Source organism: Ictidomys tridecemlineatus, chromosome 12 (assembly GCF_052094955.1).
Source record: "Ictidomys tridecemlineatus isolate mIctTri1 chromosome 12, mIctTri1.hap1, whole genome shotgun sequence".
Taxonomy (NCBI): domain Eukaryota; kingdom Metazoa; phylum Chordata; class Mammalia; order Rodentia; family Sciuridae; genus Ictidomys; species Ictidomys tridecemlineatus.
Genome location: NC_135488.1, coordinates 1,481,236 through 1,507,298, shown reverse-complemented (window position 1 = coordinate 1,507,298; position 26,063 = coordinate 1,481,236). Strand labels below are relative to the sequence as shown.

Sequence of the window (26,063 nt, the reverse complement as noted above, 5' to 3'; positions counted from 1 at the left end):
GAACACTTTTCCCAAAGACTTTCCCAAAGATATTTTTCAATTCTAATCTATTAAGATTTATATAAAGTCCAAGAGAACACTTGAATATTTTCCTAATGCAGTGGTAGATTCATCTTTGGCATTTCTCAATTAGTTCTAAAATAAGAATTTTATATTTTATTTACCTACTACAAATATTTTCTGTACACAAACATATTTAAAATTTGTTTCAAAATCAATTTCACTGCTAAGAAATGTTTTCCTTTTTTTTAAAGACAGAGTGAGAGAGAGAGAGGTGGTTTTTTTTAATATTTATTTTCTAGTTTTTGGCAGACACAACATCTTTGTATGTGGTGCTGAGGATCGAACCCGGGCCACACGCATGCCAGGCGAGCGCGCTACCACTTGGGCGACATCCCCAGCCCATGTTTTCCTTTTTATATCTGAAAAAATATTAACACTATTCAATGTCTTGATATTGTTGAAATATATTTGCTGGGTTCTCACCTTTAGTGATTGGAAACAACATCTTTCAAGTTCAACACCAGAAAAAGAAGATACACTTTGCCTTTAAAAAAATGGTGACTAGGATATAAAATTTTTGAATATTAATGTGAAGTAGGTCTCTACTAAGGAAAGAAACACAAGTACCTTCAAATAACATGGGAATCATAGAAATTAACTGCTATTATTTTCTTACTTGATCTCTGTGGCTTTTCTTAAAGGAAATAAGTAAAATAGAACAAGGGGCTGGGGCTGGGGCTCATCGGTAGTGCACTTGCCTGACATGTGTGAGGCACTGGTTTCGATTCTCAGCACCACATATAAATACATAAATAAAATAAAGGTCTATCAACAACTAAAAACCATTAAAAATAAAATACAACAAAATACTCAAATTCTACAATTGCTGATTTCTGGAAAATTTTCCCATATTGCCTTCTATGTTAGAATTATTTCCAGTATTCACGAATTTTATGATCTCATCACACTCCAATTTATGGCTAAAATAATCCAAATATAACTATTTTAAAATAATACAGAATAAAAACAGGGCTTTTATAGTTTGATACATTTTCCTCATTTCGAAACAAAATATGGGGAAAAAATCTCAATGAAACTGAATCAGGTTAACTTTTGTAGTTCAAATCCATGCTGTGTTTTCCAGAGCTCATTGAAAATGTAAATGAAGAAATAAAACAGAAACACAATAGGTAATTAATGCTATTTACTAATATCTACAAATACCTTGGATTATAAAAATGATATAGCAATGACTTTATTGTGACATTAGCACAATTTAATGCAACGAATAATTCCCTATTGTATTCTAGTCAGGCAGAATCATGGAAATCCAAGCAGAGAATGATGCTCAGTAGATGAAGGGACTACAATATAAATTGGGTATTTCTCCTAGCTGATACAGAAAACTTTGAATAAATCTGTACCTATTTTAGAAAGAAAAACTGATTCATGAAATACATTAAAATAATCTGGAAAATGCAGAATATGTGCATATGACACATAACTGGACACTGAATTTGTAAAAATAAATTTGTATATGGCCATTATTGAATATATATGCAGCTTAATAATCCTATCTTCCAGTGTAAATACCTGATATCAACACTGTCATTCAGGTATAGTTCAAATTTATAGGTACATGTGATGACCAAGTAAAGAGATTACCAGCTCCTACTAACACAATTTATAAGAACTGGAAAACCTTATAATTGGCACTATTTAATGTTTACAGAATATAATGTTAAGTGCATATGGTTATCTATTTCTAGAATCCAGAAAATATAGCCACCTATGCTCCTCCAGTAAGAGTTTTATTTCAACTCTTGTCATTTTAGAAGTATGTACTGAAATGAGACCTCTCAAAAAAAAATGCTATGTAAAATTTTCTTGTGTCTAAATATTGCCTTCTAGGTAAATCTGGGAGGTGCTTTAGGTAGAGATCTTCTTTTTTGGAGTAGGTACTCTGATTAAGGGGAAGAGCTCACCAGATAAGATCATATATTTGTATTTGATCACACATCATTCCTCCAGAATTCAACTGAAGTTGGGTTTTGTAGATGCTTTTTGCGGATGTCTCAAGCACAGAATTGGAGAGGCCACGAGCCTCCATCAATCCCTGCATGGCCACCCCTGCCACCACAGCCAGGTCAGGGGCTACAGATGGGTTGGGACCCTTTCCCAAGAACTCCTGGTGACTTGGGATCCCAAGACTTGGGGGAGAGCCCCGACTAAAACAACCTGTCAGCCTAGTCGCGTCCAGGTGGCCTTCTTTTAATGCTTGCTGAATGGGTGCGAGTATTTTCTGGCAGAGATCTTCGTTAAGGCCATCCAAGAGCTTCTGGGATATTTCTGTTTCAAATAAAACCTGACTTTCCACTTTTCTTTCCCGAAAGGCCAGGTCCAAACTATCTGTTTTCGTGGCCATCTGGGTTAAGTTTGTCCTTTGGCAGTTCGGTGTCATCACTCTGTGCTCCCTTCCCCTCTTTTCCTCCACTGTTGGCAACACTGATCTCTGGGAGGACTGATGCAGTCAGATTTCACTGGACCATTCCCACAGCTTACCTTAGTGTGTGGACTTCCTCTTTCCTAGATGGAGGAAGCCATGTTTGGTACACCAGTTGACACAAGTACTGAAGCAACTGCTGATTGAAGTCCTGTCCTTCAAGTTTATGGTTTCCAGACACCGCTCAAGTTAGAAACACCCCTCCTTGTTTATTCAGTAATGACACCTCCGGAGTTCCCCTGCCCAGGTGGATAACCAAGATCAGGAAGACTTCAGCCTTCTGGAGACTACAGGGTGTCCTGCTGCTGAAGCTCATTTATTACTCACAGATCTTCAGTCCTGCAAGGTTGGCTGCTCCAATTGTTGAATTTCTTTGTTTTAAGTCAAATCCTGTTTGTACAAAAATGACATATTAGCAACTAGCATTCCAAGATATTCTTCTGCTATTTATTTTAACACTCGTCGAGAGCCAACATATTCTGGGAAAAGAGTGATGGTCTCATTACTTGTCACAGAAAACTCAACCAATTCATTTTTGTTTAAAACCTTAAATGGGTATCTGCAAATTTCAGCTTCAAGCTCTTCTGGAGTGAAAATCTTGCCTATGAATCTTTTGGCATCATTGTGTTTTGAGGATTTGAATCTGCCAACTCTCAGCTTCCATAGCCCACACACACATCACCATCATCAGTAAAAGACACAATGCTACGTGTGCTGACAAGCCCACTGTCATCTGGAATCACCTTCACTTTTCCTGTGCCAGTAAAAAACACCCCAACAGAACAGTAGGTGATGCCCAGGTCAATGCCAACCACTTTAGGAATAGGCAATGGTAAATACTGTTGTGCCAAGTAGCCAGCCAATAGGAGAGTTAAACAGCTGAGTCCTAAGATTGCCATCACTCCGGCCATTACAATCCTGCCGAAGGTCTATTAATTGTTAACAGGTGCTGAAGTCTCTTATAATTTTGAATTGACTGATTTTTCCTTCACATATTGTTTCAATTTCTTTGTTTTCTTTTTCTTTCACCATATTTTGTAGCTTTCCTGTGTAGAGCATATATATTTTGAATTGCTATGCTTCTTCATGGATTAACTTTTTCTTCATGATATAACCTCCACCTTGATCTCTGGTAATTTTCTTTGCTTGGAAATCTTCACTGTGTGGTAGTAATAGAGCAATTCTTGATTTCTTTTAATTAATGTTTGCATGATATGTCTTTTTACATTCAACCTGCTCATTTAATTATATTTGCAATGAACCTCTGAAGACCTCATGTAGTTGGGTCATGATTATTGATTTACTCTTCCAATTTTGTATTTTAATTGCTATATTTGTAAAGACACCTTTACACTTTTTATAGCTGCTTTGCATGTTTCATTTGATTTTGTGTATCCAGCTTCTTTCTTCCTGTCACCAGGTGGGCTACTTTTTCAATTATCACCCTATCCATTTCTAGAACAGACCGATGGAAAGTTTCTGTTAAACAATTCCTCTTATTCCCTTATACTTGTAGTGTTTCTGTTGTTTTGAGACAAAACTTGCTAAGTTGCTTAGGGCCTCACTAAATTGCTGAGGCTGGCTTTGAACTTGGGTTCTCCTGCCTCAGTCTCTAGAGATGCTGGGATTACAGGTGTGCACCACCACACCAGGCAATAGTGTTTTTATTTTTTTTAATTTTTTTCTTCACATTTTTTTATTGGTTGTTCAAAACATTACAAAGCTCTTGACATATCATATTTCATACTTTATACATTAGATTCAAGTGGGTTATGAACTCCCATTTTTACCCCAAATACAGATTGCAGAATCACATCGGTTACACATCCACATTTTTACATAATGCCATATTAGTAACTGTTTAAAGGCATCTTTTTGTATAGGTTTTTTTTTTAGTTGGTGCCATAGGTTTTATTATATGTAAATCTATCATCTACTGATGCCATCAATTTGTGAGTTCAAGATGAGTATAGAAACCTGACCTCCTTTTACATCATTGCCCTTCCTGTTTATAATCATTTTATTTCCTCTACACGTATTTAGAACATCAAACAGTGTTACAATTTTTGCTTCTATTGTCAATTTAGAAATTTAAAAATCTCAAGAGAAGGTAAGTCTATTGTGTGTGTGTGGGTGCGTGTACATATATGTGTGTGTGTGTGTGTATATATATACACACACACACCAAAATATGTACACACACACATATATACACACATACACACACACATTTTTTTTTTTTTTGTATTGGGGATTGAACTTGGGGGCACTCAACCACTGGGCCACATCCGCAGCCCTATTTTGCATTTTATTTAAAGATAAGGGCTCAATGAATTGCTTAGACTTAGAATTTGCTGAGACTGGGTTTGAACTCAGGATCCTCCTGTCTCAGCCTCCCGAGCAGCTGGGATTGCAGGTGCACACCACTGTGCTCGGCTTCTATTGTTTATATTATTCTTAGCTGTTTTCTTCCTTCCTGTGTTCCAAGGTTCTTTTATCTCTTCTTTCTGCCTAGAAAGTTCTCTAACCATTTTGTGATAGGTCTGTTGGGGATGAATTCACTTAGATTTCCTTTACCTGAGAGAATTTGACTTTTCTCTTATCACCAAAGGTTATTTCCACTGGATTCTGGTTTGACAATTCTTTTATTACTTGAAAAAAATGACAGATTTATTCCTTCCTACCTCCATAGTTTGAGGTGCTGTTAATTCAAACTGTCATTTCACTACTAAGTAATGTATCATTTATTTCTGGTGGCTTTCAATATATTTTTTTATCTTCAGTTTTTACAAGTTTGGTGATCATGTGTTGTGGCAAAGATCTCCTTGAGATTATCCTATTTGGTATTTGTTCAGTTTCTTGAATCTGTAGGATCACATCTTTTCCTAAGTCAGGGGAAATTTTAGCTACTTCTTTATATACTTTTCCTTTATTTTGACCTATCTTATAAATCCCTATGACGCTGCTCATTCCCCACCCTGGGGAATTTCTCCCCTGTAGTTCAGACTAGGGATATTCTATTGGTCTGACTTCAGAGTCACTGATTCTGTCCTATTATGTCACTCTACTATTGAGCCTAAACAGCATGTTTCTCAGTTATTATATTCTTAAATTTCAGTTTTATCATTTCATTTAGTTCTTCTGATAATTTCTCTTTCTTTTTAGGGACAGGGTATCACGGAGTTTCTTAAGACCTGGCTAAGTTGTTGAGGCTAGCTTTGAACTCGTGATCCTCCTGCCTCTGCGTCCGGAGCCATTGGGAGATAATTTCTACTTCTTTGTTGGATTTTCACTTTGTTTCAAGACTGTAGTACTTTTATGATGGCTATTTTTATATCATTGTTGGACCATTTCAACCTTTGATTCATCTCATAATTGACATCTGTTGATTGCCTTTCTCAAGTTTTGATATTCCTGTTATATATATAAAATTTGTGGGGTTTTTTGGTACTGGGGATTTAAACTCAGGTCCTTTACTGCTGAGCTACATGTCGTCTTTTATATTTTTTTATTTTGAGATAGGGTCTCACTAATATGCTGAGGCTGGCCTTGAACTTGTGATCCTCCTGCCTCAGCCTCCCCAGTTGCTGGTACTACAGGCGTGCACCATTGCGCCCGGCTCTTGGATAATTTTTTAAATTAGTATCCTGGACATTTTGGGTAGTACATTATGAAAGTTTGGATCCTATCTTCTATTTTTTTCCTAGTAAGCAGTGCCCATGGGCCAGGCTGGCACCATGTTGGTCAAGCTGTAGGACTCACTGACCTTGTTGCAAGTCGTGCAATGGAAGATCAGTTCTGGCTTTGCTCCAGGGAAGTGGAACCAGATTCTGATCAGGGGTGTTCAGTCTGCTGACAGTACCTGCTGAGCACTAGAGCCCTGCCTGCCTTCGCCAGGCAGAGATGACAGCTCAGCTCCATAGTCAGCCTGCCCAGCCATCCACAGGGGAACAGAGCTGCCTCCACTCCCACAGGTTGGAGGTGGGTTAAGGTCCACTCTGAGGCTGGTACCACTAGAACTGCTGGGGGATGGAGGGTGTGGCCGTCTTTTGTCAGTTTGCTGTTTTATGCCACTCATCCTTCTCTACTGTTCCTCCTTTCTTTATGCACATTTGGTTGTCTGGACTTTAAAACAGTTTTAAAGTTTGGTGAGGGTTCTTGTCTAGGGTTGAAAAACTGGAGTTACAATTTTTTGAATGTCGGGGCACTTTCTGCAACAAGGCTTCCTGCCATCAGGTCACACAGTCCCATTCCTTGGCAAGAGAACACAGGATTTTGTTGGTTTGTTTGTTTTGATGTGTTCTTTCTGTGCCTGTTCATGGAGCTGGGATGGCACTTTCTATAAGTGCCTGGTTTGGATTTGTGATGAAATAAGTAAACCTGGGGCATTTTCACTGTATCTTCTCTCAACTCTTGAGATTCTAGGCATCTTTTAAAGTCTTTGTGTGCTTGTTTGGGGGCATGTCCAGGTTTCTTTAAGGGAGGACATGGCCCACTTTGGTGGAGCCAGAAGTCTCAAAAGGCTATTTTAAAACACTTGCTTAGTTTAGTACCTGGAGTCTTCCCCAAGTGGTTAAAAACCGCTTTAGCAGTGCACACCCTAGACACCTCCTCTGCAGAGAGGCAACTCTGTGCATAAACAGAGTCAAAAGCCTACAAAGTCCAAGGAGGCTTCCCATTCCTAGCCTACCACATAAGGAGCCTGGAAGCGATCACTATTCAAACAAGTAAACACCTGAACAAATTGAAAAACATCGGCTCTTGGCAGACTCACTGGAGAAGTGAAGTCAGAGAGTCAGCTGTTGGCTCCTGCAGACTGGCAGGCAGGCAGGTCATGATGTTGGAGCAGGCACCTCCCAGGAACCAGGGCTGGAGGAACCTTGAGGACCTGGGTGAATGAGTCTGAGTTAGGAGCTCTACCTGGGCCCAGTCGTGGAGGGCCCCATGTTTCCGTTGTACCTCCAGGCGCTTTACCAAATTTTCATGGTATATATCAGAGAGAGAAACCCCTTTGTACTTCTGGAAGGGAGGACAAGTCATCATTTCAAAATGATGAGAGCACTCAGAAATTAAGAGGCTGCAAATGGAGCTAAGTGTGGTGGTCCATGTGGAGGGCGGTGACTTGAACCATGGTTTCTGATTCCCTCATGGCTTGTTGGTGTTGAGAACTTCCTGTGCAAAGGTACAGGTCAAGATGGCCCAGTTGTTATGATGACACCTGGCTGGGGGGTGCAAAGGCGTGCAGCTGTATCAATTGGAACATTGAGCTCAGGCACCAACTCCCAGGGATAGAGAATTCTGGGCATAACAAGATGACCTCAATGTCTTGCATGCTTCGCTATGTCCTTCAGATTGCCTGCTTTTCTATAACTTTCTCACTGATAGCCTTTTGAAGATAAAGCTATATAATCAATGTGCTAAGCTAGCTCTGGGTCAGTCAGTCTCCATCAGAGGTTGGCTATCCACCTGGCCCCAGCTCCTCTGTCTTTCCTTCATCCCCATTGTCTCTTGCTGGTTTCAGAATTAATGGCTGTGATGGCTGCAGAAGGTTCACACCTTTAATCCCAGCCACTAGAGACTGAAGCAGAAGGATCACCAGTTTGAGGCCAGCCTATGAAAGTTAGCCAGACCCTGTCTTAAAATAAAATTTAAAAAGGGCCAGGGATGTATCTCAGTGGTAGAGCATTTGCCTACCCTGTACAAGGTCCTGAGTTCCATCCCTAGTATCACACAAGGGGCAAAAGAAAGGCTGTTTTGAGGATTGAGGTAGTCACAATTTTGGAACAGAATGCCCCGAATACTGTAAGCTCTCAGCAAATAGCAGCTATTATGAGATAAATAAAGCCCCACCCACTAAAAACAAAATACAAAAAACAATATCCCTGTGTTTCTATTATGAGTAGTAATGATTCAGACCACAAGCTTTCAGAAGCAGGAGGGCACATCTGCCCATTCCTGTTTGGCTGCATAGTGCCTCACATTCTACTTAATAAGCACTGTCACCTCTGTAATTTCAGAACTGGAAGGGACTTAAAGGCCATCTATTGCAAGCTTCTCATTTTATAGATAAGGAAACTGATGCTGGGAGGGGTTGGATACATTACTTCCAGGTCACAGTGCTAGCATCTCTCCTCCTTCACCTGGTAAAGCTCACAAAATGGTGATCAGGAAATAAAAAAATAGAACAGGAAGACAACCAGATTCCAGAGAGATTCTGACAAATAAGGCCTGGAGCAGCAGGTCTACAGTAACCAATGCTCCTGTGGACTGGGCACCACGTATAAGGGCATTGCCCGGGTACCATCTACATGGAGTCTAGAAGTGGGTGACCTAACTGGAGGCTGCCACGTCTGAACTGTCTTTGCCTTTGGAAGTGGTGGAGGCCATGCTGGAGCTTCACTGCTGAGGACAGGCTAACTTTGAGAGGGCAGTGCAGTTTGAAGGGGGACGGGTGGACACAGAAGAAATGTGTTATCTTCAACACTGCCCACCAATCTCTGGAAGTGGGGCATGACCTCATTCCACCAGCAGACAGCACCAGTGTGCCCCACCCACCACACAGGACAGAAGAGCAGAAGGCATTCAGATCAGGACCTTTTGCCACTAGCTATGCTTTCACTCATTCTCCAGTTGGCCTGTCTCAATCAGAGATTTCAGGTTTCTGAAGAAAATTGATTTTTTAAAACACTGAAAGGGACCGATATTTTCCTAACATATTTTATCAGTTACCTATATTTTTATATCAGCTGTGACTAGAATAAAGTCAGGAAATTAGTTAAAGTCTTTGTAAACCTTGCTAATTCGTTTTCACAATTGTAATTATAAAGTCTTTCTTACCCTTATCTGAAAATATATCTTGCAGGAAAGAACATTTTTTATATCAGTTAAAATTTTTTATAGTTTCTTAAATCTGAAAGAAATGAAAATTTGGCTGTTTTTTTCACCATACCTCTGCCTGGTTTCATATTTATAAGTACAAATCAAAGGAGTTAGGCATTATTTTTTTAATTAGAGAAATGAATGGACAACAAAAGCAACTTATAAAAAAATCTTTGGTAAAAATACACATATGGGCATATGTATTTACACAGGAAAAAAAACTGTAAATTTCAAATGTTAAAGCTGATTTTCCCCTCCTTGATGTTGCGATTTCATAGGATCTTTATTTCTGGTCATTTTATTTTCTAATTTTCTTACAATTAATATGCATTTGGGTCAGAAGACAAAAGATTTATTTTCCTTCTCCTTTTTCTTTTCTTGCAGGGCTGGATGGAATTCAAAGCCTTGTGTACACATGTGCTTTACCACTGAGTTAACATTTAAAAAAATGTTTAGCTACATGTTATAAAGAATCAAATTTAGAGTGGAGGGGAGGACCAAAGCAAAGGACAGAATAATTACAAATGAAAGACTCTCCAGGTTGGACAGGATGTGGAAGTAAGTATCCACATACTGGAGTACTGGAGTGAGTTTTTTGGTGTGTTTTATTTATTTATTTATTTGGTTGCATGGTACAAATAGAAGTTAAATTTCTAATAAAAATAAATAATATTAAAATAATAAAAATTAAAAATAATTTTGCAGTTGCTCTAAAAACTAAATCTGCCCCACCTTGTTTCTAAAGATCCTTCTCTAAGGATAAAGCAATTATGCACTGGGTGGGAAGGGCCACTGCAAACTAAAGAGGGAACAGAAAAGTCTCTGCCCATACAAGTACTATCTCTTTTATCTCTTTTCTGAATTAAATTTGAAGCCTAGACTACTCTAATTTGTTTATTCTCTTTCTTTTAGCAAGTACATAAGACTTTTTTCTTCTCTGTTGATTACATCACAAGACAAAAGAGAAGTCAGCCCTGATCTGGGAGCTGGTAATGTAGTTGAATAAACAAGGTACAAACAGGAAAACTAGAAATATGGGGGTGGTATGCACAAATGCATCAGACTATCTCATATAGCAAACACAGGGCTGGTGACATTGGTGGGGTTGTGGTTTGGCTCAGCACAGTATCAAACCACAGGGCCATGGAAATGTCATTCTGTGCTGATTAACAAAGTGGCCATCCAGTATTGAAAATGTGGTTAGTACAATTAGGAAGTGAAATTTACCTTCAATTTTAATTTAGATAGCTTCATTTGGCTGATGCTTGTTGTACTGAACAGTGTGGTCCTAGTTCTAGAAGGTGTCAATAGTTAAATAAGGCTTGTCCTGTTACAAGAAAGGGAAGGTCTGAAAGCTGAAAATTGGTATTCCAGGAGAAAGGGCATGACTCAGCGGTGCTCACTCCCGGGGTCACTGACTGCTGGTGCCTGGGGAGGAACTGTGCTGGGTTATCACATTGGGCAGACCTTGCACTTGAAGCTGTTGATAAGGAGGAGTCTTGGATTATTTCTGCTCAGCAGACAGTAATAGCCCTTTCCTTGTGCCACGCATTATGTTGAATGCCTTACATACATTATTTAATCACTGCAAGAACTTTTGAGGGGATGGGGAGACTAGGGTGACTTGAGTTTATGGGGGAGATTCTTGGAGGAAAGGGAGGAACAAATATAGACTTGCCAGAGCAGTTTGAGAGTGAAAGGACCAAGGAAGAGAAAAACAGCTTGAGGAAAGTTGAGTGAAGGGACCCCTACACCTAGGGTCAAACTCTTTCAGCCTGAAAGGGGGAAGAACCTAGTAAGAGAGGAAGAGTGTGCGAGAGGGAGGAGTGAGCAGGAATGAAATGCAGTAGGGCCCCAGGGTGGTCCCGGGAGAGGGGAATCCTGTTCCTTTAGGTATATGAGAACTTTCACAAAACTGATGGTAGAATTTTTTTTTTTTTCAAAGAGTGGCAAGGTTGTAGGAACTGATGATTTTTTATCTCAGTGAAGCAGGAATAAGGGCCACCTGCCAAGAGAGAGGGGAGAAAACAAAATGGGACACAAGGGGAGGAGAAAGACCTGCAACAGCGCCAGTCCGGCTTGTCCTAATAATAACCACCACCTTCACCCTGTGACTCCCACCGACGGTCACGTGCACCGCCTGATTCAGTCCAAGAATCCCGTGAACAATTCATCAAATTATTTCCAAATCATAGAAAAGGAAATTAAGGCTCAACAAGTTTACCACCTTGGTTAAAAAAAAAAAAAAAGTCACCGCGGTGACACCAGCACCCTAGTAGGAAGGGATCTGCCTTCACATTGTAGTTGAAGCCGTGCAGACAAGGCACGAAGAGGAAAGGTGGCACTGCGCAGGCAAGAGCACACTGGGCGACGGGGGGCGCGAGAGTGTGTGGGCGGGGGAGTTACGAGGGCTCCGCCAACGGGAGCTGGGAGCTAAGGAGACGTTCAGGAGTCCTCCCGCCCCAGGCACCGGCGGGTGCACGGGCTCTGAGAACTGGGCCAGCCCGGCGGTCCCGGGAGTCCAGGACTCTGCGCGCTCGAGCTGCGTGCACCAGTGCTCGGGCCGCGCTGGCGACATCCGGGAAACGCCGGGCAAGGCCTGGCGGTCCGGCCCGCGGTCACCTGGCAGGAGCGCCTCTAGGACGCAGGCTGGGGAGGGCGGCCGAGTGCCGTGTCGCCAGCGCCCGGAAGGCCAGCAGCGGCCCTGCTCACCGTGCTGCTGACCGCCGGCCCGGGACCCCGGCCCGAGACCCCGGGCAGCCGGGCTCGGTTCCACCTGCGTTGCTGGTCCTTCTATCAAAACCCCGGAACGTTGGACCCTCTTCCCTCCAGAGCGCCGAGGAGACAAGAGGCACTGCGGATAGAGCGAAGCTACAGAAGTAGCCCTTTGGACGCCTGCCCTGAGGCCCGCGGGGCTTCCCCAAGAGACTGGCTGTCCGGGGCTCTCCCGTCACCCCTCCAACAGCGAGCCCGTTGGTTCGGCCCTCGACTCGGATTGGCTGGGGGCTCACGCCGCGGCCGGCGATTGGAGGACACTGGCTTCCGGCCTCTCCCACGCCCATTGGCTCGTCCCCCGGAGCGCTGGGGCCCCGCCCTTGTTACGCAGCGCGCAGCCACCTCGCCCTCCTCGCGCGGGCTTTGAGGCGGTACCCCCGGCGGCTGGGCCAATCGCGGCTCGCGCGCCTCCGCGCCACCCCGCACGCCCGCGTGGTACGGCCCGCGCTCCCCCGCGGCGTGGTACCGCCCTTCGCCCCTCCCCCTCAGGTCGCAGGCCTGGTGCCGCCGGGAAGACCGGGTCGGCGGCGGCTCCCGGAAAACAAAACAATCGCGGCGCCGCGGGGCTGAGCGCGGCGAGCTGGGCCGGGACGCGGCGGAGGGCTGGGCGCCATGGGGCGGGCGCGCGCGGGGCTGCCCCGGCGCCGTGGCTAGCGCGCCGCCTCCGCGCCGGGCCTCCGGGACGCGCGCGGGAGCCTCGCGGCCGGCCGCCGCTGACGCCGCCCGGCATGGAGCAGTGCGTGACGGTGGAGCGCGAGCTGGAGAAGGTTCTGCTCAAGTTCTCGGGCTACGCGCAGTTGTGCGAGCGCGGCCTGGAGGAGCTCATCGACTACGCTGGCGGTCTCAAGCGCGAGATCCTGCAGAGCCACGGTAAGGCCCGCGCCCGCTTCCCCGTCCGCGCTCCGCCGCGGGGCGGCCCAGTGACCTCGGGCCTCCGCCGTCCGGCCTCCCGAGGCCCCGACCTGCCTCCCGCGGCCCGCGGCCTTGTGCAGGTCGCGGCCTTCGGTTGTCCTCGGCCTCCTGAGGTCCCGGGCCGGCCGGCCTCCCGGGCTTTCTGTTGGAAGCCAGCTTTGTCCCCAGCTGGTGCTCAGCACGGCCTCCTGCAACTTAGCGACTGCGGGCGGAGCCGCTTTTCTGACTCGTCGCTGGCCGGTCCCTAGCAGACCGCCGAGGCGACCCGCGTCCGCATCCCCGGAGCAGCCTCCGGGGGAGCGAGGAGCGAATTGCAGCAGGAACTGCGGTCACTCGCTTTATCCGGCCCAGTCCGTACCTGTTTTCCTTCCAGAAGTCGGGTTTTCCGTAGGAGGCATTTTGCCAAGATCGCTTCGCTGTCGCCCTGCGCCCCAGGACAGCCTTGCCGAGTTGACTTGGGGAGCGTTTGTTGGGGCTTTACAGTAATGAGGAGGCCTGGCTCCTGGTCGGTGTAGCCCTGGAGATGACCCCTTCCAAGCGGCAGAGCAGGACTTTCGTCTGGGGGTTTCTCAGGAGCCCCAGCCCTTCCTCGCCTGTGGGCTCCTGCAACTTGTAAGCACAGAAGCCACTTGTGAACTTTGAGAAAGAGCTTGGGCTGAAATGCTAACGCCGCAAGACCACTGAGGCAGAACACGGTGCTCGCCCATGGGCAAGCCGACTGGGCTCTGTCAGTGGAAGAAGGGCGGCTGCGTTGGTGTAGAACCTGGCACAGATAGGAAGTAGGGCGTGGGAGGGAAGACGGGTACGTTTGGTTTGGGACACAAGAGAGGGAAGAGAGGATTTAATGAGCATTGTCAGTGGATAGACTCAGGTCTAGGGCTGCTTTTCCATGTCATTTCTAAGGGGACAACAGGTGATCACTTAAGATGCCTGGAGCCACAGCCTGGAACCTGCCCCTGGAGGGTGGAAGGCCAAGGCAGAGAGCTCAGAAATGAAAAGGGGCCAGGCTAAGGAGAAGAGAGGTTGCTTTGCTGTTATTGGCTGTTTGGGAGCCGGTGACCCTTGCAGTTTTGTGGAGTTCTTAGAACCAGCTGGATACCTGGGGGTTAAGAAGAAGTTATAGTGGTGGGGGAAAGGAAGCTCAAGGCTGCTTCTGTTCAGTCCTTGAAGCCCCCTCCCCTGGAAATCACCTCTTATGGAAGGTTCAAAGGAAGGCGCCAGTGATGGAAAAGAATGAATGAAGGGCCCAGATTTGGAGAAGTGGAGGGAATATTTCCTCTTTCCAGACCAGATTAGCAGTGCAGGGTTAGGGTAGGCTGGATTTAAGAGGGAAAGGATGGAAAGTAAAGAACCTTCCACGAGAGAGGAGATGTTGCAGGGGGGATGTGATTATGAGATTTGTTTTAGGGAATTGAGGGCCAGTACCAGGTAAAATTACTGAGGCAGGAATTTGTTTTAGACCTCTCTACTTGGAATAAAAAGTTAATTTCAGAAATTCATTCCAGAGATAAAGATGTCTGGAGATGAAGTAAGTCTTTACATGTTTAATTTGAAGTACCTAAAATTGGACTGTCTGACATTTAAAAAATGAGCCTGCGGCTCCCGTCCTCTATGCAGTTCTTCATACACTGTGAGTCTGCTTTCCTTGTGACAGTCCTTGGTCTTGTTCTCTGCCCCAGGACCACTGTTCGACTGTACCGTCTAGTTTAGCTGTTAAGCATCAACTTTATTGTGCGTGCTTGGTTTCGTGACACACTGCTCTGGGTCTTTAATGACCTCTTTGGGTCTCAGCGCCCATCTAGGAACCTACCATTTTGTTCTGAAAGGTCAGAACTTGAACGTCAGTTGTGTTCTTTCACTTGGCAGATTTACCAGCCATTATTTTACTCCCCAAACTTTTTTTGTTTCCAGGGTATACCGCCTCTGGGAAAAAAGCTGGTTCTGCTTGGGCCTTTTTTTTTCCTTCTGAGTAGGGATCTTTTGATCAGCTGCTGTGTCCTGGGTGCTGAGGTCACTCTGAGGCAGCCTTAGTCTTCAGTGGGCCACTTTAGTTTATCAGGGACAGAAAGAAATAATCATACTGGGGATTGAAGACTGGGACACTTTACCACTGAGCTACACCCTCAACCCTTTTAAGCAGGTTTTTTTTTTTTTTTTAAATGTTGAGACAGGGTCTCACTAAGTTGCCCAGACTGGCCTTGAACTCATCATCCTCCTTCCTTAGCCTCCTGAGGCCCTGGAGTGATGACAGGTGTGTGTAACTACACCTGGCCGGCCTAGACTTTTAAGAACCACCAGCCTGAGAGTCTTAGCCCTTATCTCCTAGATTTCTTAATCCTCTGAAAACTGATAGCAGGGGCATGCACCTTGGGTACTGCTGACCTTGGGCACTGCCTAGGTCAGCACTCCCTGAACGTTAAGTGAGTCTAAATGTCACTATTCCCTCTTTTTGTTTTTGTTTTTGTCTTGACTTTATTTTGTTTATTTTAGAGGATTAACACTTTTAAAGGTGTGGGACAACAAAATTTTCCTCCTTCCTAGCCTTCTTATTGATACCTGATTTCTTTTGACTTTTTAAAATTTTTCCTTAAAAAAACTGCTCTGGATTGAATTGTGGAGTAAAGCCATCTGAAGTCTTGAGTTTTCATTTGGGCACCCTTAGAATCATGCTTCCAAATAGATTTTTTTGTTTATCTGCATCAGAACTGCTTTCCATTTTGCTTTTTATTGAATTCTCTCCATTTTGTGAAAGTGGAGTTGTTTTCAGTAACTCAGAGCTAAATGCAGTGTATGTAATATTTATAAACTAAGATATTTTAGTTGTTTTCTGCCTCCAGTATAGTCATAAAAACGTTAAGCCAGGTGTAGGGTATTTCTGGGGAATCTGACTGTCTGTTTCTACTGGAAGAGTCTAGTCCTAAGTGGTGATGTCAGGCTTTTTACACTGAGTCCCCGTCATGGTCCTGGGTGTCAACAGCACCTACTCGTGCTGGGTCCCGCTGCTGTACAGCTTGCTTTCCAGTGTGCTGGGCTCCTCCTCCTTGTTGGCCTGCAATCCCGTGGTCTGGGCTCACAATCTTGTGTCAGTGTAGTTGTTTGAGGCCCTCCCCAACCACCGAATTGTGAAAATTAGAATAGGCAGAAAATTAAAAGAGTAAATATCCAGTTGCAGTTAGGGAGAGAAAACTGTCCATCTTGAGAACTTCTTCGTAGAATCAGGGGGCCAGAATAGGGAGTGGGTCTTGTCATGCAGTTGAACACCTTCTGTCTTAAGCCTTGTGGTCAGCAGGGAAGAAAATGGGACAAGCAGACGTCCACAATGCAGAATGACATGGAAAGTTACTTTTAAAAACCAAGGGACAACGGGAAGTGTATGATCTTCAGCTTTGTGGCATCCAGACACCCCCTTTTTAAAAAATACCTTTATTTTATTTATTTCTATGGGTGCTGAGGATAGAACCCAGCACCTTGCATGTACTAGGTGAGGCTCTTCTACAGCTGAGCCTCGACCCAGCCCTGATGCCCTTGAACATGTTCAGTGTCACGCGCTCCTGAATGACTCAGGATGTCCTTTTATAGGACTGCGTGGTACAGGTGTTGAGGTGTATTTCATTGTCTCTTCGATATACCTTGGGAAGCTTTTCTTTTACAAACAAACTGACTCAAAAGTGTGGAATTTGAATACAAAACAATGGGTTCCAGCGGTGTGTGGGGTGTTATTGAAAGGGGGGGGGAAGCTTGGGGTGGGGGAGGGGAGGACCCTTCGTTTGTGTCTTATTTGGAAATTGGTGTATGAGTGTGTGTCCATGCAAAGAATCCTTGGAGTTTTCTACTTGGTGATTCTGTTGGCAGATGGACACAGCACTGTTTCCTATTCTTTTGGTGTTTGGTGATGGTAGTTGCAGTCTCCAGTGCTGGCCAAGAGTGTGCAGCATATCATTTATTGTTTTTATGTTCATCTGGTAACTAGTTACTGAATGTCCTTGACCCTGTCCTCCAGGGGCTGACAGAGACTTGAGGTTCTATAGAAAGGGGCGTGAGGATACCACCTGGGGCTTCTGGCTTCTCACGACGGGTGTGGTCTGTCCATCAGCTCTGGGTTGGTTAGGCAGGTCTTGTGGGATGAGGAAGCTGTCCTTGCCTGCGGAGGTGGGGGTAGCCTTGACTCATCCCAAGTGTCTATCAGGTCAGACCTTGTTCCTGGAACCCAGATTGGCTCCAGGCAGAGGGATGGAGGCAGAGATGCCAAGTCTGTAACCCTGCTATTAGCCATGCTTGGAACCTTTGCAAGCCAAAGCAGAGTCTTAATGCCTGTCACAGTCCCCCAACCCATCTCTTGTCCATTCCAGTCTGGTTGTGCAGGCTTCGTGGCCAGTGATAATCAGTCTTTGAGTAATGGTTGCTTCAAACGAAAAGGGTCAGATGCTTAGGCTTTAAAGTAGAACTGTCCATGTCAGTTTTAAACAGAATACAAAAGGGAGCCCAAGTCTGAAGACACTCAACTCAGTAAGTCCTGTGGGGGGGGGTTCTCGCTTCTTACGAGGCCCCTGGGTATGGACCACTAAAGAGCACACACTGAGATCAGAAAAGGGAGTCGTTCTCTTGTTTCTATCTAGATAGAGGGCTCTGGTCTGCCTGGGTCCCTTCTGGAGGTGCTGGTCGGGGGCTCCTAGGGCTGGTGTAGGTGCACATCCTTAGTCACATTTAGAATGGCCGCGGTCTTTCCTTCTAACTGTCCATGCGTGACTGCTGTGGGTTGACTTTTCTTCTACCTCCTATTAGTAAATCTTTGGTCCTGCTGCCCGGCTGGCTGTTAAGGACCACATGGACCAAGACCTCTGTACTGGCCAACAGCTAGCCCACTCCTTCCTGCTGATGAGGCCAGCCAGGACTCCTCAGGGGTTGCTTTCGGGGACTTGGAGGAGCCTCTGCTCCTGCAGCCCTGTCCTCTACCAGGGATGGCCAGGGCCTTGCGGACCACTGGTGGCTTCTTTGGGAAGCAGCAGGGATGTTGTCCTGTTCAGTGACCCTCCGCTTCACAGATTGGGCACTGGTTGGCTTCTGTTCTCTGGGGTCCTTGTGTTCCCCCGTATCAGTAGACCAGGTGTCATGGCTCTAAGGATCTTCTCGTGGAGGTGTGACCTATTGGCCATGCAGTTCACCTTGTAGAGGAGCTGAGCTGGAGGTTCTGTTTGGTTGCAGTGTTGTGCCTGCGTGCCTGTGACCTGGCTCCCCATGCTCGGCACACGGACTGCTCTGCACCCCCTGCCTGCCACGTCTCTGGGTCAGCCCATGCTGGACACTCTCCCATAAGAAGAACCATGCTGTACGGGGCATTTAGTGTCCGGCTTATCTCGCTTACCTTAACGGCACGCTCCCCCCGTGTTTCCTACCACTGGCTGCTGTCTGTCCCACACTTGCTGCATGGCCATCCTGTGCCGGTTTGCGTGCAGGGCCCTGGCCACCCGTGCATGAGCCCACTGTTTTCAGTCCCCCAGCCTGAGGGAAGTGGAGCCAGGCGGTGACCCTGGCTTTCTGAGGAGGAGCCTGCCTGCTGTCTCATTTCCTTGGCGACGTCTGGTGTCTTCTCAGTTAAGCCATCCTGTGGGTGTGGAGGAGTATCTGTTTGATTTGCCTAATGATTACTATCTTCAAGCACCTGTTCACATGCTTATGGTCATTTATGTGTCTAATTTGGAAAAATGTCTATTCAGATCTTTTGCCCATTTTTAAATTGAATTGATGGTCACATTATTTCAGGTTTTAAGAGGTTTTTACTTTATTCTGGATATGTTAACATGATTTGCAGGTATCTTCTCTCATTCTGTGAGTTATCTTTTCACTTAAGTGTGAAACACAAAATTTTTATTTTTTGTTTATTTTTTATTGTTTTAAAGAGAGAGAGAGAGAGAGAGAGAGAGAGAGAGAGAGAGAGAGAGAATTTTAATATTTATTTTTTTTAGTTTTCGGCGGACACAACATCTTTGTTTGTATGTGGTGCTGAGGATCGAACCCAGGCCGCACGCATGCCAGGCGAGCGCGCTACCGCTTGAGCCACATCCCCAGCCCCTTGTTTATTTCGTTTATTTCTTACATACATGGCAATAGTGGAATGCATTACATTCATAGTTAACCGTTCACAGCATGATTTTTCGTAACTCTATATAAAGTATATACACACAGACACACCCACACACATACATACATACACAGCAGGAGTTCACAGGGTGAGGTTCATGGAGAGGCTCAGCTCGGTGTGGCCCGCTTAGGCATAGCAGAAGTGAGCAGCCGAGGCAGAGCGGCAGGTCCCTTCTGCTCTGGAGGATGCACCGAGCACCTTTTAGACACGTTTTGAGATTTTCCTGAGGTCCCAGGTCTTCCTTAGCCAAATTGTGTGACGACAGGTTGGAAGTGCCTGATACAGACTGTCCCTGATGTGCCCTGGAGCTCCCGGCTTGCGTGTCCACCTAATCCACTGGGCCCTGTGGACTTTCTAGCTGTTAGTCCTTCCATCCTTCCTCATTGCAGACAACACTGTCTTGGCTAAAGATCTTGGGGCCATCTGAGAGCCCCCAACCCTCATAGTCAGTGGGAAACCCTCTGCCAGGTGCTGCAGGTCCCTGAGTTCCACCACGCCTTGTCTCACTGATCTGTTCCTGTGTCCTACATGATGACCGTTCTGGACCTTCACCTCAGCTTTTGTACTTCTCTGCCCAGAACCTTGCAGTGGATTTCCCTTTGGCTTAAAATGAAAGTCAGTCTTCTTTAACTTTTTTTTAATTCTTTTTAGTTACATATGACAGTCATAACAGTAGAATGTTTTTGACATATCAAACATACATGGAGTATAACTTCCCATTTTTCATTGTGGTTGTACATGATGTGGAGTTAACTGGTCGTGTTTTCATATAAGCACATAGGAAGGTGATGTTCCATTCCTTCTACTATCTTTCCTATTCTCATCCCCTCCCTTCCCTTCATGTCCTTTGTCTAATCCATTGAACTATCCCCTCCCCCACCAGTGGTGTGTTAGCTTCTGCATATCAGAGACAACATTCAGCCTTTGGTTTTGGGGGATTGGCTTATTTCACTTAGCATGATATTCTCCAGTTCCACCCATATACTGGCAAATGCCATAATCTCATTCTTCTTTATGGCTGAGTAATACTCCATTGTGTATACACACCACATTTTCTTCATCCGTTCACCTGTTGACCCCATGGTTTCTCCAGCCACCTCTCTGTTTTCCTTTGCCAAACATTTACTCTGGTGTCTTTGCTGTTCTTCAGCTGGTCAGGGTTTATTTCTGCCCCTCGTCCTGGGATGCTCTTCCCCAGGGTTGCCATGTGGCACATTCTTCTGCTTCTCCTAAGTCTTCACTCAGATGTCATCGTCTCAGTGGGGCCTGCTGTCCATTTCCCCTGTTTTTGCAGTTGATTGAATTCACACCCTCCCTCTCCCACTCTGGCCCCTCCATTACATGTGTCATTTTTCGATCACACGTGGTTTGCTTGTCGCGCTGTTTGGTAAGTTCGAGGGCATGGCTATCTGGTTATTTAGTGGGTGTGCACAGTGCGTATTTGTGAAGTGAAGAGACTCCAGGGCTCTGTGTTCTTGGACTTGCTCTTTTTCAGATTCTCGGGCCCTACCTAGTGAGTCAGAAACTTGGGGAGTGGGACAGCTGCTTTAACTAGGTTGCTGGGTGACTCTGATTTAAGCCAAGTTCAGAACCATGGGGTGGAATGTGGGTTGAGGTCCAGAGCCAGGCCTGGTGCTCTCTGGGGACGTGAGATATGGTGGAGTGATGGTCAGACTGGATTGGTTTGCTCTGTCTCCCTCTTCCTCCCCTTTTCCTGCCGGAGGAACCACCTGGAGGCAGGGAGCACAGGGCAAGAGGCCATGGCTTTAGTAAGCTTCAGAGACGTGTCGGGGTCCAGAGAGCCAGTGGGAGGACTTGGGGCCAGGTGTAGAGGCACCATGGCTCAGCTCCATCACAGTAGGAGGCTACTGAGCAGAACTGGCAGAGGGGCCAGGAGGGTGCCTCCGGGGTCCTCTCCCAGTGCACCCACTCAGGACATGCTGAACTCCTGCAGTGGACTCCGGACCAGCACCAGGTGTTACCTGCAAGGGAAGCTCCGGGCAAGCTTAGTGCCAGGGTTCATTGAGGGAGGGTCGTGCATTTGTATGGAATAAAAAGCATTTAAACTAAATCATGTAAGAAATTCAGTGACAACCAAAAGGGTTTTTTTTTTTTTTTTTTTGTATTGGCATTGAATCCAGGGGCACTCAACCACTGAGCCATATCTCCAGCCCCCTTTTTATATTTTAATTAGAGACACAGTCTTGCTGAGTTGCTTAGGACCTTGCTGAGGTCCTTTGAACTTGCAATTCTCCTGCCTCAGCCTTCTGAGCAGCTAGGATTGTAGGCCTGCCTGACCACAGCCAGCCAAAACCAAAAGGTTTCCAGGATGCCTTGAACATTTTCACTGAGTTGAATAAGTAAATTTATTCACTTAGACATAATTTTCTGAAAAATAATACTGCCTTGGTGGTGGTGTTCAGTTTGTGCTGACATTTATCAAAGAAGTGGTTTATTTCATATTAAAATTTTCTTATTCCCAGAGTACTTTCGTGGTGTTTACTTGAAACACTAACATCTGTGAATATGTCCCTCTGCCTTGAAGCAGATCCTGACTTCTCTTTATCTTCCTCCACCTCTGCTGTTCCGAGGGTCTCCTCGAAACCTGCCCTCTATGGGTCTGCTTTGGGGAGTAATCTGCCTTTCTTGTTTTACAGGCCAAGATGCTGAATTATCAGGGACACTGTCACTTGTTTTGACTCAGTGCTGTAAAAGAATAAAGGATACTGTTCAAAAACTGGCCTCAGACCACAAAGACATCCACAGCAGTGTTTCTCGGGTTGGAAAAGCCATCGATAAGGTATGGTACCGAGGGGCACCGGTGCTCTTCAGCTTTCTCTGTTGGTACTTGCTACCGTAAGCTTTCCCAGATTGTTTTGTGTGATTCCTCTGTCTTTGCTTTTGGTAACTTTGCTGAACTGGTTTTACTGTTGTTTTTACTGAAGGGCCTTGTTGCTGTTATTTTATTTATTTATTTATTTTTAGTTGTGGATGGGCACAGACCTTTATTTTTTTTTATGTGGTGCTAAGGATGGAACCCAGTGCCTCACACAGGCTAGGTGAGCTCTCTACACTAAGCCCCAGCCCCAGCCCCAGTCCCTGTTGCTGTTATTTTCAAAATGAAAATAAAATCAAAACAAACCCCCTCTCCTTTTATGGCTCTGTTGTTTTACCGTTTGCCTGTTGGGCAGGGCCTGGATACCAAGGCCACCTTGTTCTGAGCACCTTAGCCCAGGGGCCAGCAGGAGCCTCCTGTGGCCAGGGTGCCTGCTCCAGCTTCATCTACTGTGGGTGATGAGCTGTGTCCTCAGGTCTGTCCTTCCTAGTGCTCCTGACCCTGTGTTCCTGTAGGCATGCTGGTTGCTTTTCTTTAGTGTTGCCTTTTTTGGGGGGTCCTGAGGATTAGACCCAGGGGTGCTTTACCACTGAGCTGTGTTCCAGCCCTGATTTTTTTCTGAGACGGGGTTGCTAGCATTCCTGGTGCCTTGATAAGTTGTTGAGGCTGGCCTTGAATTTGCAGTCCTCCTGCCTCCATCCCCCGGTGGTGGGGTGACAGGCGTGGCCCTCAGGCTGGCTCAGTGTTGCCTTCAGGAGACAGAGGGAGCTGGCTGCCAGCCAGCAGGACTCTTTTTGTTGGGTGGCTTTCTCTGAGGGGCGTCTTGAGTTCGAAGTCTGCACTGAGGGGGGGCTCAGAAGCTGCTTGTGTTCTCAGCACTAGACCAGTCTTCCCTGGTGTTCCCCGTCATGATGGGGCCTCAGGAGGGTCATCCAGGGTCACCACCTGGTTCCCATGACCACTTCAACCACTGGGAGAGCGCAACAGGTCATGGGTCCTCCTGTTCACATAGCATGTTGGGAAGGGCAGGAAGAATGGGGGGAGTTCTTCCTAGCAGAGGTATGGTATCTGCTGAGCTGTAGAGTCGCCCAGTCAGTGTGTGCCCCAGTGAGAACTGTGACGCAGAACTGGGCGCTGCGGATCTAGAGACTGGCGTTTAGCTGGGGGCCAGCTGTTGGAGTGACTGCCTGCAGCAGTACTGAAAGGCTGGGTTGAGGTGTCTCAGAGCTGTTCTTTACCCGGAGGGTTGGAGGGGTACGATGGGGCTGTGCATGCCTGAGCTCAGGAACTTGCTTTGGCCGTGCCTACAGAGGCATCCCTGGCCTGTCAGAGTACTCTCACCATGGCCATTGTGCGGTAAGGGCTTGGGCTCAGCAGGTTCCAGACACATGGCTGGGTCAGTGATGGCAGTCACTGGCAAGGGCTGGGAAGGCAGTGAGTATCCTCTGCAGCCTTTTTGAGGTTGTGAGGCCTGTTTGATAACTCCTAGGTGGTGCACACAGCTTTGGCATCAGACCTGCCTGGACTGTGGCGTTGGAATTCTTCTGTTGGTACCTGAAGTGTCTGTTGGTGTGTTAGCATAAGGCTTATGGGAATGAAAGTAAGCCATGTGAGGGTTGGTCTTAAATCATTTGTAGGTCTTAAATCATTTCCAGGGCATTAACTCCTGGTGGTGTTAAGAAGCTTCAGATTTTGGTGGCTGATAGTGACCAAGGCATGCTAGTGATACTGATGGCTCAAAGCACAGAGAAAACCCTAGGAGGTTCCTGGGGACATCTGCATGACCACCAGGCTGGCTGCTGGACAGCAGAACCAGAAGGCGCCCTTATGGTCAGAAGAGCTGATCCTTCCAAGTAGCCAATCAGAGCTGGTGTCTGGAAAGAGGCCCCTGGTTCTGGAATCAGTGGGGATGATCTCAGGAGCCACACCTGATGTGTTTGGACTTCCAACCCCCAGGACTGGGAATGGCCAGGCAAGTGAGGCTCCAGGTGTGATTCCTGCCGCGGGGGGGGGGGGGGGGGGGAACCTGTCCTGTCCGTTGCCTAGTTCAGGTGTTGTCCTATTGAAATGATCGGAGCCTGGTTGTTCTTACCTGCTTGCACTGGTGCCTCTCTGAGCTGTCTTCTGGTCTGTACGACACCCATGAGGTTGTTGGTAGGCAAAGCGTTTAGATGTGACTGGTGACATTTAGATGTGCCTGGTGATGAGAACGGAAGTCCCTCTCTGCGCACCAGGGGACACATTTGAAGTGGTCGACTGCGTTCCCATTTTTTGAGGGGCGGGTGTTTGAGGCAGTGTTCCTGATTACGTAATCTGCTCTTCCTCCTTTGAGAACTTGGAAATTATAAGGACTTTTTCAAGTAGCTGTAATTCTTTTACAGTTCTTTCAGACTTGCTCCATGTTCCTCTAAATGCAACTTCTAGGTGGCCTGGGTTCTTCTCATCTATCACACATCACCTTTTTTCCTTTAATGTCTGTAGTTGCAGATGGACACAGTACCTTCAGTATGTGTTCTTATGCGGTGCTGAAGATGGAACCCATTGCCTCACAGTGCCCCCGCCCCAGCCCGCCTGGAACTCTGGATTTAGCGGGTGCTCTCAGGGGCGCTGGAGGGTGGTCCAGACGCGCAAAGGGGGCCTGCTCCTCCTTTCAGGGCGCTCTTCCCTGTGTTCCTGATCCTGTCTGGCTTGGCTGAGGGGGAAGTTGTCTCCCTCCTGAAGCTTCTGTATGCAGGGGGAATTCTGTGTAGGCCTTGTCACCGGAGACTCCCCGGGCTCTCGCTCAAGCCTGTTAGTTTGTGCAGCTGGACAGCTGTTGTGAAGGACGGGTGGACCCTGAATTGGTGATGAGCCGAAGCCATGTGGCCCGAGGCTGATGGCAGACTGGTCCAGGACTTGCAGAAAGGCTAGAGTGCCTTACAGCAGCTTAGGAGGGCCCCGCCCTCTCCAGATGACAGGCGGGAGGCCGGGCCCTCCCTTGAGCAGGCTGGCCTTTGTTTCTTAAAGCATATTGATAGTAACCAGTCTAAAGTGAAAATCACACTGTTAAACTCTGCCAGTGGCCAGGAAGTCAGGAAGAATTTCTAGATTTGAAGAGTAGGAACCTGTGACAGCTTAAAGGAGAGAAAGTGTGGCCCTTGAGAAGGGCTTGGAGCAGCTGTGCATGAGGTGTGCAGGAGCGTGGGGATGTAAGGGAGGCCCAGGCTGTGGGTCACCTCCGTGCCCACCCCAGCAGGGAGGCTGGTGGTCTCGCATTCTCCGAACTGGCTTCCAAGGCCAGCCCCCCGCCAGAAGCTGCTGTAGTCATGTGGTCTCTGGGCTAGGGCTCTTCTCTGCCTGAGCAGGCTGCTGGGGGAAGGAACTGGGGAGTAATTTTTTGACATGCCAAATGGTAATTTTTTCCTTTAATATTTTAAGGCTTCTTGGGTATTTAAGTTCTCTAGTTCTTCTCCAAATGTAAGCAAAAAGGAAGGCTGTGGTGTTAGCCAAGACATTTTATAGGTTTTAGGTTATCATGAACCTAAAAAATTGTGGGGCTGGGGTTGTGGCTCAGCACTAGGGCGCTCGCCTAGCACATGCAAGGTATTGTGTCCAACTATAAATAAAAAATTTTTTGAAGAGTTCTGCTTTAACATGTTGACTGTTTCATATGCCCATAGTATGAGCATTATTATAAATAAAGAATATCAGCCCTTGGATTCCACGACAATACTTGTAAAAACAATATGTTGGACTGTTTTTAACTGCCTTCCCTGTTTGTAGATAATCTAGAATTCTGTTCTGTTTAGGGCACTTATTCACTGTTTTAAATTTGTCACTGGCTTTTTATTTCCTAAGAAAAGCCAATAAAAATAGTTACTGCTGCAGACTTCCAGGTATGTATTTATGTGATAAAATAATAACACTAGGATGTCAAAGTGTCTAAAATCCGCAGTGTGGTGAAAAGCTAAAGCAGTGTGTCCATGTAGGGTTTCAGGCTGGCCTGGCTGTGTGCACTTGAGTGCTTTTCGCACACA

At 46.3% G+C, this 26,063-nt stretch overlaps 1 protein-coding gene and 1 pseudogene across 1 annotated transcript in view; one reads left to right on the top strand and one right to left on the bottom strand.

Annotated features, from left to right (window-relative positions):
• Positions 1–275: 275 nt before the first annotated feature.
• On the bottom strand, positions 276–12,252 carry LOC144368974 (heat shock 70 kDa protein 13 pseudogene; annotated as a pseudogene).
• A 396-nt stretch (positions 12,253–12,648) lies between these two features.
• Positions 12,649–26,063, top strand: part of Rmnd5a (required for meiotic nuclear division 5 homolog A) — a 32,150-nt gene continuing 18,735 nt past the window's right edge. Inside the window, exons 1-2 of the mRNA XM_005338435.5 lie at positions 12,649–13,030; positions 21,869–22,011. Of these exons, the coding sequence (XP_005338492.1) occupies positions 12,889–13,030; positions 21,869–22,011 (285 nt within the window). The 5' untranslated portion in view covers positions 12,649–12,888. The remainder of the gene's footprint in view (positions 13,031–21,868; positions 22,012–26,063) is intronic.